The sequence below is a fragment of the Rhagoletis pomonella genome, unplaced genomic scaffold (assembly GCF_013731165.1).
Source record: "Rhagoletis pomonella isolate Grant_MI unplaced genomic scaffold, Rhpom_1.0 Rhpom_scaffold_02653, whole genome shotgun sequence".
NCBI lineage: Eukaryota > Metazoa > Arthropoda > Insecta > Diptera > Tephritidae > Rhagoletis > Rhagoletis pomonella.
The window spans coordinates 1-21,028 of record NW_023461206.1 but is presented as its reverse complement, the minus strand read 5'-3'; the positions used below and the strand labels follow the sequence as shown (position 1 = coordinate 21,028).

At 34.3% G+C, this 21,028-nt stretch overlaps 3 protein-coding genes across 3 annotated transcripts; 2 read left to right on the top strand and 1 right to left on the bottom strand.

Moving 5' to 3' along the window:
- The first annotated feature begins 1,560 nt into the window (after positions 1-1,560).
- LOC118753594 lies at positions 1,561-3,183 on the top strand. Its single transcript, XM_036488476.1, has one exon. It carries the CDS (start codon positions 1,561-1,563, stop codon positions 3,181-3,183), a length of 1,623 nt encoding a protein of 540 aa, XP_036344369.1.
- Positions 3,184-11,045: 7,862 nt separating this feature from the next.
- Positions 11,046-13,481, top strand: LOC118753593. Its single transcript, XM_036488475.1, has 4 exons — positions 11,046-11,099; positions 11,182-11,229; positions 12,709-12,825; positions 13,110-13,481. The coding sequence occupies exons 1-4, from the start codon at positions 11,046-11,048 to the stop codon at positions 13,479-13,481; spliced, it is 591 nt and encodes a 196-aa protein (XP_036344368.1).
- A 167-nt stretch (positions 13,482-13,648) lies between these two features.
- LOC118753592 (cilia- and flagella-associated protein 61-like) lies at positions 13,649-20,968 on the bottom strand (the record flags this gene model as incomplete). The annotated part of the gene is made up of 8 exons (XM_036488474.1): positions 13,649-13,834; positions 13,898-14,110; positions 14,377-14,628; positions 16,705-16,868; positions 16,940-17,514; positions 18,897-19,127; positions 19,201-19,484; positions 20,750-20,968. Coding segments are annotated over 8 exons (2,124 nt in total), but the record flags the coding sequence as incomplete, so codon positions are not given.
- Between the last annotated feature and the right edge of the window lie 60 nt (positions 20,969-21,028).

The following is a 21,028-nucleotide window of genomic DNA, read 5'->3' as shown; positions in this document are numbered from 1 at the left end:
AAGCAAATGCTTAGTTTTTATTCATACGGCCCATTATGTATAATTATTATGCATATGTATATTGTATGTTTATTGATTAATACTGATGTATTATGTATATTGAGGGAGTGGGTTAAAATTAAGTCGGTACTTAACGTTAGTTGTAGTTTTTGCCATAATTTTTAATGGGTTTTTCGTCAAAAAATCTGCTTTAGTGTGTCCATATGTTTGTACAGATATGTATATGTATGTACATATGTATATCGTCGTTTAAAGTACAAAACCACGTATCAACAAAATGCAAACCCGCGTATGTGATTGTGTGTGATTGAGCCAAAAACGACGATACGCGGTTTTGTACCTTAAACGACGATATGTATGTATAGGTGCAAATGTACATTCAGCTTAAGTAACCAACATTTTTGGATACCGTGAATATTTAAAAGTTATCTGAAGAAATGCTCGTATATTTATTATAATAGGGAAGCGAACTGATTTTAGAAATTTTTGGCCTTATTCATAAAAAATAAAGTAGGTGTAAAGAGCTTTATAAAATGACGTTTTCATACATTTTTCAGTTTATAAACCTTTTTTAAAGCTACTTTATTTTTTATGAATAAGGCCATTTTTTGACTAGAATTTTTTTTTATAAGCAAATATGGTACATTCAGTGATGTGTGTTTCGTAATATGTACCATATATAATTAGGACCAGATGAAGATGAAGATGTCGTTCTGCAGCATTCGATTGAGGAGGCAAAGGGGTACCGCAGTTGCTGCGTTGAGGGCTGCTTCCCCCATGACGACCAGACCCTATTTGGCTTCCCGAGGACGGAAGTTGCCTTCAATAATTGGGCCTTAGTTTGCAATTTGAAAGTGTCATTTCCGCCAAATACAAAAATTTGTATTTGCGAACGTCATTTTCATAAAAGATATTTAACTAAAACGCGACTTTTAAAGGGGGCTTTTCCCCTATTCAATTTGCCACCTCAAATTCCGAGTGAGCCAAATAGCTGCTCCTCCGAATTAATCCTTCAGCCTGTTAAGCATGTTTACATGCCGAAAAAGTCGGAATGCGACTTGACACTCGAGCAATTCGAACAATTCTCTGATTTAGAAGTCAAAAGACAGCGTTTTGATGTTAGCGGCACTGAGGAGGGCCTTAGCAATGAACCTGGTTTTTGCGACCATGAGCCTTTCGCTCGGGCTGCGCGTATTTATCAGGGTAACGCGAAAAAGCAGGACATACGTATTGAAGAGTTGCAAAACGAAAACGTCGCGTTAAAGGAAGAAATTGCTGATTTGAAAACACACGCGATAATAGCTTCGCCCGATTGTAGCGATGACGCTTTAAATTTTGCTAGAATGATAGTACGGTCGGTTAGTTCCTACACGGACACGGAAAAAACTTTAGCTCAAAATATTAATTACATGTCGACTAAAGCCTATAATTTTATGCGCGATGACTTGAAGTTTTCACTTCCACACAAAAAAATCGCTTTTGCGATGGCGCCCTATTAAATATGTATCGCCGGGTATAGATTTTAAAGTAATAGAAAATTTAAAATATGTCGTTTCTGAAATGTCTCCCACCGAGCGGTTTTGCGAAATTTTATTCGACGAAATTTCTATTAAAAAAGATCTCGTTTATAATAAAAGTAGAGATATTATTGACGGTTTCGTGGATATTGGCGACGGTAATCGCGACCTCAATGTCGCCGACAAATGTTGTTTTTTCATGGTGAAAGCCATCGCGGCGGATTGGAAATATGTCCTTTCCTATTATATGGTTAAAGGCGGTATGTCGGCTTCAAATCTTTTAGAATCCTTAACGGAAAATATTAAAACGGTTGAAGGCCTCGGCTTAAGCGTCAAAGCCATCGTCTGCGATCAAGGCCCAACCAACGTTCGTCTTTTTAAACTTTTAAATGTCTCCGCGGAAAATCCGTTCTTTATTTTCAATTCAAATAAAATTCACTGTCTTTACGACTATTGCCACTTAATTAAATCGGTTCGGAATAACTTATTAAAGCACGATTTGAAAACTGTCGATGGCATCGCGAGCGGTAAAGTCATTCGTCAATTATATTCGGTAGATAAAGCGAATGTAAACTTCAAGGTATGTCCTAAGCTTACAGCTTCGCATATTTACCCCAATAATTTTGAAAAAATGAGCGTATCCCGAGCGACGCAGCTATTGAGTAATTCGGTAGCTGCAGGCATTGATATGGCGCAGAAACAAGGGTTGCTAGGGTCTGATGAATACACCCTCAAATGTGCCAAGCCGACTCAGTTGTTTGTAAAGCGCATGAATGATTTGTTCGATGAGCTCGATTGTAAGAGATTAAATAATAAAAACCCATTGAAGGGTCCAATTTGGCGCGATTCTGTAGACAAGCTTAACAGGCTTAAGGACCACATTAAATTCATTTCGTCGATTAAACTTCCCAATAATATAAATTCCTTGTGTTTTGCTGGTTTTATTTTAACCATTAATTCTATGATTAATTTAAGTCAAGATATCTTTGAAAATTGCAAAGATTTAAATTTTATATTGTTGGGAAAATTGAATCAAGATGCCCTTGAGAACTTTTTTTATAGAATCCGCGCAACTCAGGGCATTAATACGCATCCATCGGGCCATGAAATTCAGTACATTGTTGCTCGCTTAATTTCTATGAAAATTTTGAGACGGAAATTCGATAAAAAAGGTACAAACTGCGAAGATGATGAAGATTTGAACCTGGATTGGAATATTGCTGATGAAGATTCCTTGAAAGACAATTTAGGACCTTCAGAGCAACTTGCGATGGATGTCGATATTCCAGAAGAGCAATTTTCTTGGGATATTGACATTCCTGAAGAGCACTTTGCTCTCGCGGAAGGGGCATCAGCAGAAATCCAGGTGCAAAGGTACTACGCAGGTTATACCATTTACCAAAAATTATTGTCAAAGTCGCAATGTAAAACTTGTATTGACGCGATGGTGAAAACTCCAGGCGAACTGAAAGACTATTCCGAAGCCTTGATCCGAGCTAAGAATTATAAAGAATGTCCTGATGTGAGACTAATTAATCCAACTGAGTGGGTATTTGAAATATTGCGCATGCAGATGGCATGGTATAAGCATTTATTTCAGAAATATGCTCATTCAGTTGGAATTCATGAACAAATTGTTAACGCGCTTATTAAAAAAAACAAATGAAGAATTTTCGGAATGGTTTTCAGAAGCCGGAGATTGTTTTGAGCACCGAAAGCAACTTCTGAATTCCATGGTAACCGTATTACTGTTTAAAAACGCGAAATGGTTGGCTGGAGATGAAGCCCAAGCAAACATGGAGCGTCTTAAACAGAATAAATTAAAAAGATTAAATGTAAAAAAAAAGTAAATGACTGAACGAAATGGCATTTTCAATTGCAAGCTAAGAGCCCATGAAATTGGAGGCAACATGCGACGGCAGCAGCTTTTTTTCTTCTATTTCCAGATTTTTTCTTCTATTTTCAGATTTTTTTCTTCTATTTTCAGATATTTTCTAATAAAATTGAATATGAAATCTAATTTTTATTTTTTTTCTTCTATTTTCAGATATTCCCTTGGGTTTTTTCGTATATTTTCTTTTTTTCTAACATTTTAAATTTTGTAGTAATTAACCGTAGTAGTAGTAGAGTAGTGCATGCCTTTTAAGTAGAATAATATACCTACATACATATATATGTTGATTGAGTTAGTAGTTACATATGTATGTAGGTGGTTAATTTTCACTTGCACACACGAGCCAAGTTTTTAAACTATTACCGTACGATTTCAACCGAGTGGATTGAATCGTGGTATTAAAAACTGGTGAAAAATAAAAATTATCTTAAATGATCGTGTGAGAATTTGTCTTCATATGAGAAGGCATTTTCGTAATTCGTGTCCAACCTAAAGTTGTAGAAAAATAATTTTAAATTGTTTCATTTCAGGATTTATTTTTGTTATATTTCTTATTTTCTTTTAGATTTTTAAACTCTGAATTTATCTGTATGTACATAGTTTAAGAACTTATATTGAAAAATAAAATAAAAATATTACCTAAAATAACTTAAATTTGTCAACATAATTGTATGTATATTACATAAGTAAGTATATTTTTACAATTAGTTGATCGCATCTGAATGTATATATGTATGTACATACTTACATATGTACATATGTACCCAATACACATATGTACTCCAAAATCATTTATTGATAACGTTCTTGCACATGCACATAATATTACATATATGTATGTACATACATACTAACTATCTTCTTATTTGGGGCTGACAAACTTTAACTTAAGAGTCGACTTTATTTCGTCTACTAATATGCCCAAATAGTTTTGGAGTCAAATGAAAATGCATTTTCTACGCATACGTATGTACATGCTCCATTAATTGATAACGTTTTTGCATGCATATATATGTATATGCATATTACTGCCAAAAAAACTACGAACATGCATATAAATGTACATATGTACAAATCACGGCAGCATACATACATATATATGCACATAATTACACGTATACTCAAATACAACAATAACTATTTCATTCATAAACGCATTGCATATTTCTCAAGGCCAAGTAAATTCATTCATAAAAATAACCGCAGCACATCTCCCCGCAAATTCATCATCAACAAGCGCAACTTTGTCAATCCGACACAAAAATTCTAAAATCTTAAAATGAAGAAATCTCGGCCAGCTAAGTGAAAATTGGCAATTATTTCTGTATATCCAGTAAAATAAGTTATCTCGAATCTTGGCAATTTTTGGTAATTTTTGGTAATTTTTGACAAAACACTCTATTTCTCTGTTCCATACCAATATTTCAATCATTAACTAGTATTTTAAAGTGTCATTTTAATAAACATTAAATAAAAGTGTATGTTTTCTGCAGCAAAATACATTAATTTTTTTTTAATAAAATCAAAACTTGTAAAATCACAAACATATGTGGTTTTATCGGAAGTTCACAGATGTAACGTGGCAACTTAGCTCGTTTTCATATTTTTCGGTCCGAAATTGTAGAATTTTTGTCCATGCCGCGCCACATGTCGATTCCCAGAAATTGAATAATTTGTGTGTGGATGGGAGCGGCGAGGGGAAGACGAAAGCCGACCAATCGCACATTTGTATGTACATATATATGTTACATACATACATTACATATCTACATATTTACAAATGAATGTGTACATACGTACATATTTATGCGTTTGGCTTTTTGCATGAATAGAAAATTTGATTGCAGAAATAATTATATATGTGTATGTGCATAAGTAAATATATACATACATACATACATATGTTTCATTAAATTGTAATGAAATAGTTTTATTGAAAAAGTTCCACTTTACATGACTTTAGATAATTGCGGAAAAAAGTCGAAAAAATTGAATTAGAAAATCTCATCAACATAGCTGAAACAGAAAAATTCATACATGTTTGGAAAAATGAATTTGCAACCAGCAAATCGATTTCACGCAAATATCATATTTTCGGCAAACAAGCAAATGTACAAAAGCCCGCTCCTTTCCCCGTTTCCCCGCTTCTTTGTACACTTGTTCCGACTACCATTTTTATTTTAGAGTTTGTTTTGATCCGACACAAGCACGCGCCTGCCTCCGCAAGCACCCCCTCTGCTTAATAGATTTTTGTTCCTCTTTCCATTTTGTTCTTATTTTTTCATTTTGCTTTGAACTGCTCGAAGTGTGGTGGGACGGAAAAATTTTTGGTATGGTGGCAGCCGGCACTTCTCTACCGACACCGTCGGTCAAGTGGTGCACTCGTCGACGTGAGGTATATTTGGCCGACTGCACCCCAAAATTTTTGCGCAACAAAAACGGTCACAGAAAATGCGCCTTCTCATTCATAGACGTTCTCTGATTTTGAGTTGCGGTCGAGCAAATATACCACCCGCCGACGAAATATACCACTCGTCGACGAAATGCCGGCTGTCACCACCAGTGTTGCCATTTTAGCCGTTTTCCGGCTAGTTTTAGCAGGTTGCGATAGCAAACAGCCGGAGAAATTTCGATTTAGCCGGCAGCCGATTTGTTAGCCGTTTTGCAGAAAAAAATTAGCCGTTTTTAGCCGATTTTGCTATTTGCCTTGTTTTCTTAAATTTCAAATATGTATGTTTCCATTTTTGACTAAGCGACCCAAAATCTGTTAGAAATGGCTACTAGCCTTATTGTGGAGAAAATTTTCATGTCAGGCAGGATTTATGAAATTGGGCCGATTTCGCTTATTTTTATTTTAAACGAAGAAAGGGTTTTCTTTATAAAATGTTGGTTATAAATGTCTTAATTTTAAGTGTGAAGTTTTATTCGCAAACTTAGAAAATAAGAAATTGTTTCACTGTTAAGACTCTTAAGATTGGATATAGTGCCAAAAACAGAATAAATATTACACGTAGATATTGTCTTCCCAGATAGCGCATATTCAATTCTGCCTAAATTAAAAAACATAATTTTTGCCTACTCCCAAAGGTTTAAGGTAAGGGAAAAATTTTTTTTTTAAGCACTATATACACATATGTATTTTTTTAAACAAACTTTTTTGCTGAGAACTTATTTAAATTCCAAAAACCGCATGCCAACTTGAATTAAAGGAACCAACACTGAATTGAGTCAAAATGAAAATAAAAGAGCACAAATTTCTATGTAAAGCAAAACTCTCTGGGAATCCTACGAAGCATCTGCCGGTCATATGACCGGTCATCTAAATGGGAGATCTGCAGTCTTTTGGCATCATATTTTACATCAGAATTGAAGGGATTGCTGAAAAATCTGACCAGTTTTTTGGTGTAACTGTGATTTTGCATCCCTTGTCAACATATGGCCTCGGTTGATGTTAACTTAAGGTCGTTGTTTTACGTTTTACTGCCTTAAAATTGAAGGGAAATTTTTACAGCGTTTTTTATGTGTAGTGGTTTCTATTTGAGTGTATTGAGAATCGGTCAGTCTGAAAAGGCCTTGTAGGGAAGACAATAGGTTTGTTCGTCGAAAATCCATCGAGAATTATCACTCAAAATATCAGATAGTAAGAAAAAATGATCCCAAATTCTCTCTCGTGCAGAGAAACTTGCAATTTTCTGTACGAACGCAAATCTGCAAGTTTTTCTGCCAGCTAGTGTCCACGGTTGCATTTCAAACAAAAGAAATTTGTATAGAATTTTTAAAATTCTTTCAGAGGGGCAAAAAACAGGACCTACGTGTATACATCTTGTCAGTCCGACTTTCTTCAACATACGTTTCAATTTCTTTGTCGGGTTTACTATATCGACTCTGGTTGAGATTGCATTCCGATTAAGAATACAGTTTTATTTTTCCGAGTACCTTTCAAATCATTGGAATTAACTAAATTAATTAAGTAAACAAGTATTAACTTACATTTTTCATTTTAAAACCGCTCCCGTTTGTAAATTTTTAAATTTAACGAACTTGTTTATTCAAATTATCGTCGACAAAAAATCCAACCATGCGCCACAATCATATGTTTTTCCTAATTGCAAATTCTTGCTGGCAAAATTTTTTCCGGCTCGAATTTGTAACTTCTCTCCAAGAAATAGTCTTTTTACTCGTGATTTATTTAAATAAAACATACGAAATTTAGTTGAAACATTTTAGGCGGTTTTATTTGCCAATTTAGCCGGTTCGCCCAAAAAGTTCTGGCAACACTGGTCACCACGGCAAAGATTTTCAATTCCTCCACACTTCGACGAAATTTACCATAGTGAAAAGAAAAATGCAAATTAACAACACGAAAATGAAAAGAAACAAAAAACTGATCAGGACAGGGCAGAGGGGATGCTTGCGGAGGCCGAGGCCTGCTGGTGTCAGATCAAAACAAAAACTAAAATAAAAAATGGAGTTCAGAACGCTAAGTGTAAACAAACAAGCGGGAGACGGGGAAAGGAGCGGGTTTTTTTATATTTGCTTTGCGATTTGGTGATTGGTTTACAATTCTCGATAGTAACATTTGAATAGTACAATAAATTTTTTTTTTAATTGGGACTTGTTGTCAATTTGTCACCATTAATTTCTAAAAATTCAGAAAAAAAATTTCAAAATTTAGATGAAATTTTTTTGAATTTTTCTAAGTTATGTATAAAGTTTGAAAGTTTGACTTATGTGGTTTCGACTAAAGCATGAACCACGTTCTTTTAAAAAAATAACAATAAAAATATTTCAACTTGAAAAACATTGTAAATATTAAAAAAAAAAAACACCATGCATCCACCGACTTTTGATTGCCTGTGTAAGTACATACATACATACATACATATGTATGTCTAACAAATTATGGTTTGTTATCCAAATACCGATGTTATTTAATAATAATAAACTAGTAATTTTTAGCAAAAAAAAATCCGCTGATCGGATCTTAACCAGATTAGTATGGGACCACCTCTGAGACACTACCTTTCCGATGCAAAAAGAATTATCGAAATCGTTTGACGTGGTCCAAAGTTATGCGGTAACATACATAAAAAAAAAAAAAAAAAATATTCCGACGAACTGATAACCTCCTCCTTTTTTGGAAGTCGGTTAAAAATAATATTATATACATGTGTAGTACAAATGTATTTGTAAACTTAATTTCTTTAAAATTATTTCTGCAATCAAATTTTCCATTCAGCCAAATGCATAAATATGTATCTATGTACATATGTAATCGTACGAGGATATATGTAAATCTATTTTTTGAAGTATAGAAATTTTTAATATTAAAAAATAAATAAAATATTTTTTTTTGTATTAATACAAATGAGGTTCAAGGCACATTGACCCACCTCTACAAAAATCGTGGGGCGTCATGGACAAAAACTTTACAATTTCGGACCGAAAAATGCGAAAACGAGCTAAGTTGCCACGTTACATTTGTGAACTTGCGATAAAAGTACATATGTTTGTGATTTTAGAAGTTTTGATTTTATTAAAATAAATTAATATATTTTCCTGCAGAAAACGTACACTTTTATTTAATGTTTACTAAAATTACATCTTAAGAAACTAGTTAATTATTGAAATATTGGTATGGAACATGGAAATAGATTGTTTTGCAAAAAGAATTAATTAGTTGCCACTTTTCACTTGGCTGGCCGAGATTTCTTCATTTTAAGATTTTAGAATTTTTGTGTCGGATTGAAAAAGTTGCGCTTAATGGTGATGAATTTACGGGGAGATGTGCTGCGATTGTTTTTATGAATGCATGTACTACTTGACCTTGAGAAATACGCGCATAAGTTTATGAATGAAATAGTTATCGGTTTATTATTTATTTTATTTATAAATTATTGGTTACCAAAATTTTGTCCATACTGGGAGCAAAAATTTTTACACATAAAAACGAGTAAGGTGCTTTTTTGAACTCGACCGAAACCACTTAGGCGGTTACAGCGCCAAACAAGAGGAAGAAGACGACCCAATTCAATGGTCTATTAAACACTTTCGTTTTTAACTGCAATTGCCTCTGAAATAAGTTCATATGTACCTATATTTTTGTTCAGCAATTAGTAGTAAATTGACCGTGTCATTGAAAAATTTAAAATGAACGCTTTTGATTGTGGAAAACATTGTTTTGGAAATTTCAAAATGCCAAACGTGCCACTGTTTTTTTTTTCAAGTTCATTTAACTATCAGAGTAATATTGTAAAAAATACCTTCAACTTTGCAATGCAATGGGGAGCAACTTTATGCCATATCATCAAATGAGCAAAATTAACCTTCGCGCATGAAAGCAAACAAGCGACAAACTGAAGTCGACAGCCCGCTAAGTGATGTGTGCGAGTGCTGGCGCTTGTCACATGCAGCAAATAGCGCAACATAGCAAAGAGCAAGCAACAAAAGCAACCTGCAATTTTCACTTTTTGGGGGTTGGTACTCCTATACAATGCTGGCTAATGGTCATGCGTGGCTGGTGTGGTTAATTATTTTTTTTTATTGCCAAATAGCAATGGGTTAATCCATGTCAAATCGGCCAATGTTTGGAATCAACAATTTTTGATTTGGATGAATTTTGGTCAGAACTTTTCTTTTATGCATAACGAACGCTTAAGGATATTTTTTCGAAAGTTCAAAATTTCACCATTTTCCCGATTTTGCAAGTTAGTTTTTTTGCATTTTTCAAACAATTTTTTTTACATAATTTTATAATTTTATTTTGAGTTTGGAAAACAATTTTTTTACTTTCTAAAACATATTTTACCTACATTTTTTATTAGTTAATTTTTGTATGATTTTTTTTAATTTCAAAATTATGTAAATTTTTATTTTCGAATTTTCTTTTTATATTTTTTATAGCACTAAATATCAAAGTTGAAATCAGACCGAAACTATTTTTGTTACTATAATAAATTTTGAGAGATTCAAATATAATCTTGCAAAAAACAGGAAGTTGTGCAGAGAATTTCGCACAATTTTGAAAAAAAAAAAATTGTAATTGTTTCCTTTGACAGAACTTTGTTGTATCATAAAAGAAAAGTTCTAACCAAAATTCTTCCAATCAAAAATGGTTGATTCCAACCATTGGTTGATTTGACGTGGATTGACCCCAACACAAAAAATATAAACAGTGGACAGTTACATGCATATGTCGAAAAAAATAAACAAAACAAAATTACCTTTAAACACACATGACACATTTCCATACTTGCTATGCTGCAGTAACATCAAATTTTTTATTCTTTAGTTTTTTCTTTGCATTTTGTTTTGTATAAATTTCATCAACGAGCCACAGTTGAATGCATTCGTTAACTACTTATATAAGTGTGTATGTACAAGTAGTGAACACTGTGGCTTTACGCCGATTAAAGCACACTTTGTTATTACATTTGGGTTTTTTTTTCAATAGTCAAATCAAATAATATTTCTGTTTTTTTTACCTTTTACCTAAAATTAACCTCATAAATTAAGCTACTATAAAAGCAAAAACGCATTTTTACTGAAATTATTTTGCTGTGCGTGGCTGTGCGGTGTGACAATAACTAAAATACCCAGATAACTTCATCAAAAGTAAAAGTAAAAGTCAAATTATGCTGTCAATAAAATTATTTGTGTCCTGCGTGCTTTTGGTTGTCAGCTACTGCGTGAGTTCAAAAAATAAGAAAAGAATGTTGTAGTGTTGTTTTTCTTGGTTTTCATATATGTACATATTTACATATTTTCTAGCGCGCCGAATCGCCGGAATTTGATTGTCAACGACCACCACGCTTAGTGGTAAGTAAACAAGTGTTTTCAGAAGTAACGCAAAACAAAAGACTTAAGCTAAGAACTTGAGATCTAATGGTCGACAGCCAAATATGTAAGGATAAGGTGTGAACAAATTGTGCGTAATATTTTAATACTGCTTAACTTCGACTGTTTTAAATACGCAATGAATATTTTGATGATTGTAACTGCAGCGAATCTCGGCGATAAGAAAGATCAGTGCGTTCAAATCAATTGAGCTAAGATTTGATCTGCTGCACTGTGCCTTGTAAAGCACATACAGCTCAACATTATATCCTCACCAATTTTGTTTGACAAAATTAGACTTAATTCCTCAATTGGATTCGCATCTTGATAGCGAAAAGAAACGAGGTCGCCTTCATTTTTCGAAACTATAATTGTGAAACAGTCACATAAGTGTCGAGGAGCAAATGCGTTATTGACTGTTTGTTTGATGAGAGGAGATACTCTTTGAGACATTCGCTTTGCTTTCAGTATTATTATAAATTAGAAAGAGAAAAAAACAAATAAAACAAGTTCCTAAAAATTAAAATAAATTAAAGAAGAAAAACATTTTTCTTTTTAAATTAATAAAAACTAAAAATTGATAGAATATTAACTTGAAAATGAAAAAAAATAAATAAAATATTTAAGTTTCTAAAAATGAAGTTAGGTCTTTTTTTCAAAAAAAGTCTAGAAATTAAATAAAACTTATTTAAAAAAAAATAAAATAAGTTCCTAAAAATTAAAATAATTATAAAAACGGGGTTTTTAAAGCACTAGATCTAAAAGGAAAAAAAACAAATAAAAACATAATAAAAATTAAACGAAATTAAAAACATGTTTTTCTGTTTAAATTAATAAAATCTATAAGTAAAAAGAAAACTAACCTAAAAAAATACATAAAATAAATTTATAAAAATTAAGTGCAACTAAGAAATAAACAATAAATTCTAAAAATGAAATTACTCGTAAAAAGAAACAAATATTGAATTTAAAAAAACTCGCTATGGCAGCGCCAGAAAATTGAAAATGCTCAAATGCTTTTTGTCAAGAGAGCTTTTTACTTTCGTGCCAGAGAAATATTACGTTCAACATGCCATATGTTTAATAATACAAAAATTTTCATAAATTTTGTAATTTTAACGTCTAGCAAAAATACGGCACGAGAAAACAATAGAAATGCATGGCACGCGTGCCATAACCTCAGCAATACAAATTTTAATTTTACATATCGAGCCCTAACTGCCAAAAAGATGAAGTGAAATTTTTTTTCAAAATTTTATTTTTGATGCAGAAATGCATCTAAAACATTTCTGCATTTATTAATGCAGTGCCACGAGTATTTTAATTATTTTTTTAATTTCTATGCTCAGTGTATATCCGGCTTTATTTCAATAAGGAGACATTGAATTACTTATCCACGAATTATTATAACCAAAATGCTTTAAAACTACTCGCAAATACTTTACACTCTATAACCTGCAGGATCCAACGCTTTGTTGTAAGGATGGTGGCTATGATCAGACCACAGAGGTTTGCGGCAAACGCATGGGTATAATCGGTAAAGGCAATCATGGGCCACCCACTGTGGAAAAAGCTACGGTACGTATGAGTACATACTTTAAAATAAAGATATCTTTCATAAAGTATATTGGAATAAATTTCTTACATCCCTTGTCAATTTTGGTTTAGAGACTAAGCGGTTTCGACGCTGTGACATCCTCAGTGTCCCAAGAGAATGCCAACATGACACTGAATATGGCACAAAGCCGAAACTGATTTGCCTCCCAACCAAAATTGACAAAGAATGACGAAAATTTGTTCCAAAATACATCATACACCAACCCTGTCGGTGTCCTTAATTTTTGTCCTCCATCCCGGCACAGTGCTTCGCCGAGTGCATTCTCAGAGAACTGCATTACATTCAAGAGCCAGAGAAGCTCAACTACGAAACTATGCAAACTGATATGCAGGCCAAATACGGCAATGACACCGTCTTTGTGGACACAATGATGGGAGCGTTTCGCAAGTGTGAGCCTGATGTACAACAGAAGTTGCAAGCATTCAAGCAAATGACGCTTCTTGGTGCTGCTGCCGCACTACGACGTGGCTGTAGTCCATTCTCCGGTATGTTACTTGGTTGTACGTATATGGAATATTTCAAAAATTGTCCGGCACATCGCTGGACTGAGACTAAGGAATGTGCGCTCGCGAAACGATTTGTTACACAGTGTGCTTTGGGTGTAAAACAAACTTAAATATTAATTAAATACATATATGAATTCATGCATGCAATTAACAATATATTCAAGTTGATACGGCAGAAAAAATATGTGTGTAAACATTTGATAAAATTTAGTACAAATAAATATTAATAAAAAATAAGTATGTAAGAATTTTCGCTTTTCCAACAACACATTTTGTATCAAATATTTAATTTACTTGCGAGATTTAGATGAAAGTCTTCGGGCAATGCAAAGGGATAAATGAAATCATTGCGATGTTTTCTCAAGAAACGCAACAACGTCTTCTCTACCTCCGATGTGTATTGCAAATTGGCCATCTGACGTTTCAGGAATGTCTTGCGCGCCTTACGATCCATTACCTGGCCCTGGTCAAGTGCAATGTTTATTCAAATATATCTTATATTATGTCCAATTCAAATGCCTCTTACCCAATTCATAATTTTCTTGGCTGTGTCAATAGTTAGCGTACGAATTTTGCGACGTAAATCATTAAATTCAGAATGCATAATCAGCTCCGTCCATGGTTCCTCAAAGAAATCAATAAAACTTTTGATTTCTTGCAAATACCAACGGGCATGCAAATCATTCAATAATGCCTCGTGGTGGCCCACAAAATATTGCAGATGATCGAAACTGCGCTTCTATGCGAGCACAAATGGAAATAAATATGGGTGAAAAATCAAAAATTTTAAATTATTATGAATGGGCATTAGATCGTGCCACCTTAAAAGCAAAAAAAAAATATATTATAAAAAACGTAAAAAGTTGGCCCCTACGTTCGGGGAAAACAATTTCTTATTGAAACTAACTTGCTAAAATACATTTGTTGGGGGTGTACGGTGAACTTTTTTTTCACCCGGTACGGTCTAATGCACATGTACATGCTACTTTTTTGATGCGAACTTACAGTTTGTGATACAACCACTATCTCCTCTACGATGCCATGCACATTGATGCGTACTCTTGAAAAATTACCATCGTATGTGACTAGCGAGAGCATATAGCTATTATCTAAATGATTTGCAATATATCGCTTAGGCAGAATCACTTTAGCCATATAATAGCCTAGTGGCAATTGAGCTTGAAAGTAGACTGGTAGTAAATATTTCTCAGAATATTCAACAACATCGTCCTCCATCAAATTGAGCCCATGTATTAGCTAGAAAGAGTAAAAGCTTTTAATTAAAGATTAACCAGCATTCGCTTAGAATATAAAACGTAAATATTACGTATTTTGTTAAGGCTGCATACGAGTACAATATAAAATACTTACATAAATATGTACATATCGAGGGCTTAATACTGATCTTGTATAGCGCTTGACAAAAGAATTTACAATAAAATTGCAAAGTAATAATTAACAACAGTAATGACAGGTATGTAAATCCCAGATGGGTTCTAACGTGACAAAGTAGTTTTTGTGAAAATTGCAGATAGAGGGTATTGAATATAAGCCCTCGATATCGACACCTGAGTGGAAGATTATTTTATTTAACATTACATATGGGCATTCCCATGGTGGCGCACGTGACAGTCGTACGATTTCAATGTGATACAAAAAAGGAATACCATTTGTTTTCTTTAACTTTTTTGGGCCATTGTATAGCACATAATTAGCTCTATATTTAACCGAAAAATTAAATCAATCGAACTGCTTGGTCCTGAAATATAAGCATTTAAAGAGGGTGTCGTTACGTGACAAAAAATGGAAGTTGATTTTTTTCTTTTCTTACAAAATCGCAAAACTCTGCGAATTGTGGATGGCTATTTTGATGAAACTTATTTTGATATGATTTGGAGCAATTCTAGTTGTTTTTAGAGTTTTTTTAATTAATGCAAATTGTTTCAATTCTCTTTTACAACCCCAAGTGTGAAACGTGGCGTGACGTGACATAAATTTCCATCGTTATATTTTTGTTAATATTGCTTTTAAATGAATTTTCAGCGCAAATAAAACATGTATTTTATGTAGAATATACTTTATATTTTGACTGCAGCGCCAATTCAGGGTCAATTTATTAGAAATCTATGATTTATTATGTTTCAACCACATGCGCCAAATTCGAACCAAATCGGACCATAAATACGGTTTTTCGAAATATCTCGACCTTGGCACCACCTAGGAAGACCAATTTATGCAAACATTATTCTTCTTACATAGCCAGTATATATTTTGAAAAGCAGACAAATCGGCCCGTAAGTACGTTAGATATAAAACTTTTATTTTTTTTTTGTCGTGGTGGACCTTCCGCTGGAAACACCCATATCGATGGCTGAGTGGAAGATCGACCTATCTCGGCTGCCAGTTCGAAAACGCTATATCTCAAAAAACTTTTCAAGAACGCCCTATTTCAGGATTTTATTGAAAAACACCCTATCTCAAAATTCGGTTCAAAAATGCCCTATCTGACTTCAAAATGTATTGAAAATATGCTGTTATAGGGCGTTTTTGAATCGGCAGCTGAGATAGAGCGTTTTTGAAACGAATTCTGAAATAGGGCGTTCTTGAAAAGTTTTTTGAGATAAAATGTTTTCGAACTGGTTGCCGAGATAGGTCGATCTTCCACTCAGCCATCGATATCATCTTATTTGTTTACATGTTGTTTTGTAGGTGGTCTCATATTTGAATTCGATCAGACATAATATCAAAAGGATAATATAAAATTTTGACCTTTATTTTATTCGTCCTGAATACGAAAAAGAATCTGCGAAGTGCAGAAAGAAAGTGTATTGAAAGTAATTTTTGAATGAGGATAATTAAATAGAAACTTGTAAAGAAAACCAACTCTCGATAAGGTCTGCATGACTACTGCATGACTTTACAACTAACTTAAAGTTAGTTTTATCATAGCTAATTAAGGGTTAGTTATTTATCGAAGTCCCGCAAAAAAGCTAACTAGAAGTTGGTTATTTTAATCCATTGATAATTTTTTTTCTGCAGGGATATTAGTCCTTAACGTATAATTTTACCTAAAATAAATATTGCTAACTTTCAAGTATATTCCAGGATAAAATGGTAAAAGAACATTTTCAATAACTACTCGTCCTTATGCACCGAAAAATGTGCATCTGCTTTATTTCAACAGAATTTTCTATATTGCATAGAATGTTTTTGGGAGTAATCGTATTTTTCATTTTTCAAAGTTTTACTATACTTGTGACCTGGGTTCGCGAATTTATTGAGTTTTGTGTGTAAATAAATAAATATAAAATTTTGCCTAACGAATTTCCTTACCTTAGCCGCTATTTCATCTTTTGCACAATGTTTGTATTGATGATTCGGAGTCACTCTCAAGCGGGTGCAATTTCCCACAACAAAGATATTCGGATCACTAGTGCGAAAATGTTCATCGATTAATATTCGAGAATCCTGCATTTCAATTCCTGCATTTTCCATTACTAAAGTGCACAGATGTAAAACATTTAGCATTGTGGAATATTTTTAAATAAACCACTTGCATCGCACTTACTATCCAATACATCCGTGCCGATGATGTGCGTATGAAAACTGACAAATAGATCACAAGGTAAAGTCATAACATCACCGTCAGGATGATGTTCGAATACAGCATGCGATATAATGCATTCACCCTGATAATATACCCATTCCTTTAGAATCCAATTTGATTCAAGTTTTACACCTAAATCCTCAGTCATCTCCTGTAGTATTAACTCAATATTAATATCCATATTGCTTATATTGTACTTCGCGTATGATGCATGTCCTTCCGCATCCCATGGCATAACCAAAGTAATGTTTTGCGCTGGTGTTTTGTGCTTAAGTAGAAAATTAATAAATTCAAAAGTGCCTAAACGTGAACCGAAAACGATTATATTGATATCATTGGCATTGCGATCATTCCAAATGGCTTGGAGTTTATAATAGAGCGTTATTTTATCGAAACGATTGTTCAAGTGCATATAGTTTGTTGGGCGTGGGCAACGCTGTACGGCTGGTGGTACACCAAATCGCTGACTTAATGCAAAAATTAGACTATGATAATAAAGCTCGCAGCCGTTGGCCAAGATCAATTTGCGTTCGTCTCTGTAAAATAAAGTGTAAATGTGCGCTTGAGCTAAATTGACAAAGTAGGTAGAAGGAACTTTAGCAATAAGCCTGTACAAATAGTTAATATAATAGACAATATGGTTAGCAAAAAAAAATTTCACTAATCTGTATTTTCTACCGTTTATGGGCTTAGGCCAAGACCGAAAACCTTCGCCAATTGCGTTTTTCCTTGCTGAAACTCCGTCAGTTACTCACACCAAGTGTAGATAGTTCCTTCTATTCTTGGTTCTTCCACTGTACTCGTGTGTGTCCATGCTTTCGTTGTTCGTCCATGTTCGCCATGTACACGATGGTAAAAACTCCTACTATTCATCATTCGATCTTCTTCGGAGCCACAGATCTTGCCTATAATAGTTTTCCCTAAAGTCCCCTTTTTGGTAGACTTGCAATTTTTAGGATGTGAAAAATATAGGAGTGTTTGAGTAAAGTCAACTTGATATGCTTCTAGCCGACCCGCCTTACACAAATTTTCAAATGCACACAGTTGCGGCGGACTACTAACGGACTCCTCCGCCATAGAATACAAAAGAATACTTTGAGGCAGTGTGGTGCGTAAATTAATAATTTTAAAGCTCGCTATAGTGCAGCATATTCAATATGGTCTATCTATGTTAGTTATCGAAAGTTATCAAGTTAAAGAAATTTATCTAAACATCGATATTGTTATCAAAATTGATCAATTAATCCATGTTTATTGAGTATCAATTACTCAAATTGAATTGAATGTTTATTAAGTTGTCGAAATTTATAGACAAAGAAACTTAGTTGTCGATAGTTATCGAGCTATAAAAATTTATGCGATTATCGAAATTTGTCAAGCTAATTAAATTTATCAAGTTATCGATATTTATCGTATTATCATTGCTTATGGAGCTAATAAAATTTATCGAGTTATCGTAATGCATCGAGTTTTTCAACCCATGGAGTTAACAATATTTATTGCTTTACTGAAATTTATCGACCTGCCGAATCAATGGTTTTGATGGTTTGAAACATTTCGAGTTATAGAAATTTAAAGTGTAACGAGTCATCGAAATTTGTCAATAGTTTTCGGGAAATATGGAGCTACCAAAATAAACCGAGTAAGCGGGATTTATAGAGGTATCCAAAGTTTATCGAGTTATTGATTTATATGGAGATATATACATTTTTGAGTTATCGAAATTTATCGAGCCCTCGAAACTCACAGGTATCGAAATTATCGAAACAAGTAGATTTTGCGGATTTTACCACCGAAATCAAAATCATCCGCAAAAATAACGAAAGTTTCGGAGGCTTGTGGCTGCGCAAGCATTAAATTTACCGCTATTCTGCAATCACAAAGTTATGCCAACAATTGAATTATATATTTCGCTTACCTTTTGATTTTCTTCACATCGGAACTAACGAATGAAAAATATTTGCGGAAATCCATGCAACTAATGGTGTCCCGTATAAAACTGTTACTATTTTCCCAGTTTATGTAGCAGTCATTTTGATTTTCACAGATCTCACATTCAAAATTGCGATCGTAGATGCCTTCCACAATGCCCACCGATGAAATTATGGTAACGCGCCAGCGTGGCAGACAACAATGACATTTCAGTGCGCTAAATACATATTAAAAAAAAAAAATGCAAACGTTTAAAAAAAACTAAATTAAGTACATACAATAAAGTGTACCTTGAGTTTTTAAAGTTGAAGAGAAGTATTCGCAGTAAAGCGCGAGTCATACTATTGAAGCCGAGTATGACAATGTGTTCTGAATTGCCAAATGGTTTGGATGGGAACAAATTGTGATAATATATAGCAACATTTTCATTTTCAAAGTCCATTTGAGGTAGGAGTTCTTCAGAAATCGCAGATGTATGTTTTTTGTATTCCCGGCGATGTATTTGTGCGATTTCTCGCGGTTCTATGGGCTGCATTTGTTTCACCAAATCGTTGGTAAGTGGCTTGACACTACTCTGTGTGAGGAGATAATTGTTGAGAATTGATTGACAATTAATGGTATACGAGAACCGCTCTCAGCTATTCAGGGATTGTGAAATCACCGTTATCTCGACAACAATACTAAATAGTAAGCGTTTTTTTTTCTAACACAGTCGAACAGCCACCAAACTAGACTCCAAATTCATGTATGAAATCGAACGACTAATTTGTGGCTGATAAGTTTTATCCGAACTTGCACGAAGGTCGGCTGTAAAAGTACTAACCGTTCTATCCTACAACAGCTGCAACAGCAAAAGTCTGTGAACTTTGTAACAAATGCCTGTAATGCTGCTTTCAAAGCCTCCTGCCCAAGCACCCTCCCGAAGGGCAAGAAGAAACCCCTGTGGTGGAATCCCGAGATTTCAGCACTGAGGAGGCTCTTCAATCAAGCCAAGCGAACAGGTCTTGGGCAACTCCACAAAGACGCACCCAAAGACTTCAAGAAGGCCATAAAGAGGGCGAAACACGAATCTTGGGAAAACATCTGAAACAACATAGAAGAGAACTCTGAAGCCAACAGGCTGAGGAAAGTTCTGTCGAAATCTTTTTCAAGTATGAACTGTATCCAGAAGTCTAACGGTGACTGGACGTCATCATGTAACAAAATGCTGGTCCTTATGAGCACTAACTTCCCGGGCTGCTTGGACGACACCTCCGATAGTTCACCCGGTCCTTGAACCTACTTGTCCCTGCGTGATACCGTTAGGGCCGTCGTAAGTGATGAAAGGGTGGAGCGGGCTTTAATTTTGTTTCAACCTTTCAAATCTCCGGGACTTGACGGAATCTTTACCGCTCAACTACGAGAAGCTAAGGACATTCTGTGCCCTCTGTCTTCTCATATTTTTACAGCTTGCTTTACCCTTGTGCTTGACATTTCTTATTATATATATGTAAGTCAGAGGGTCTATCAGTGATCTCAAACAGGGAGGAAGTGAAGCTGATTGGCCTGAAATCCATTGGGTCAACTACAGATTTTTCTCCTGTCCTGGGAATGAACAGGCCGCCAATTACTCGGGATATACCCAAGGTCTACGCAACTCGCGTAAGTCAACTACACGATACCTCTATCTACCATCCCGGTAATGTAAGGAAATAAAAAATCTTTGCTCAACTTCATTCCAAAGATGTAGTCCTCATACGAAAATCCCTTAAAATCTCAAAATTCATAGAAAGGATAAAATGGTTTCCTTAGGAAATGCCGAAGAAACAAATATGTACACCTCACGTATTCAATACTTACCATAGTCGATTGCAAGCAATAGAACTCACCGAACCCGGTGGCACAGGATATTTGTCGAAATATGGCATCAGACTCCCAAACGTAATTAGGATGTAGTCTTAATAAAACAATTTCGGCTGGTGTTTGTTTAAAACTTAACTCATTACACGTAAGATGATATTTGTGCTCCAATTCGTGTAGCCTGTAGAAAGGTCTGAGTGGGTAAGAAAAAAAGACAAGCTTTTTATATTACTACCTGCTGCATTGTAAGTATGTATGCACTTGTATGAATGTTACTAA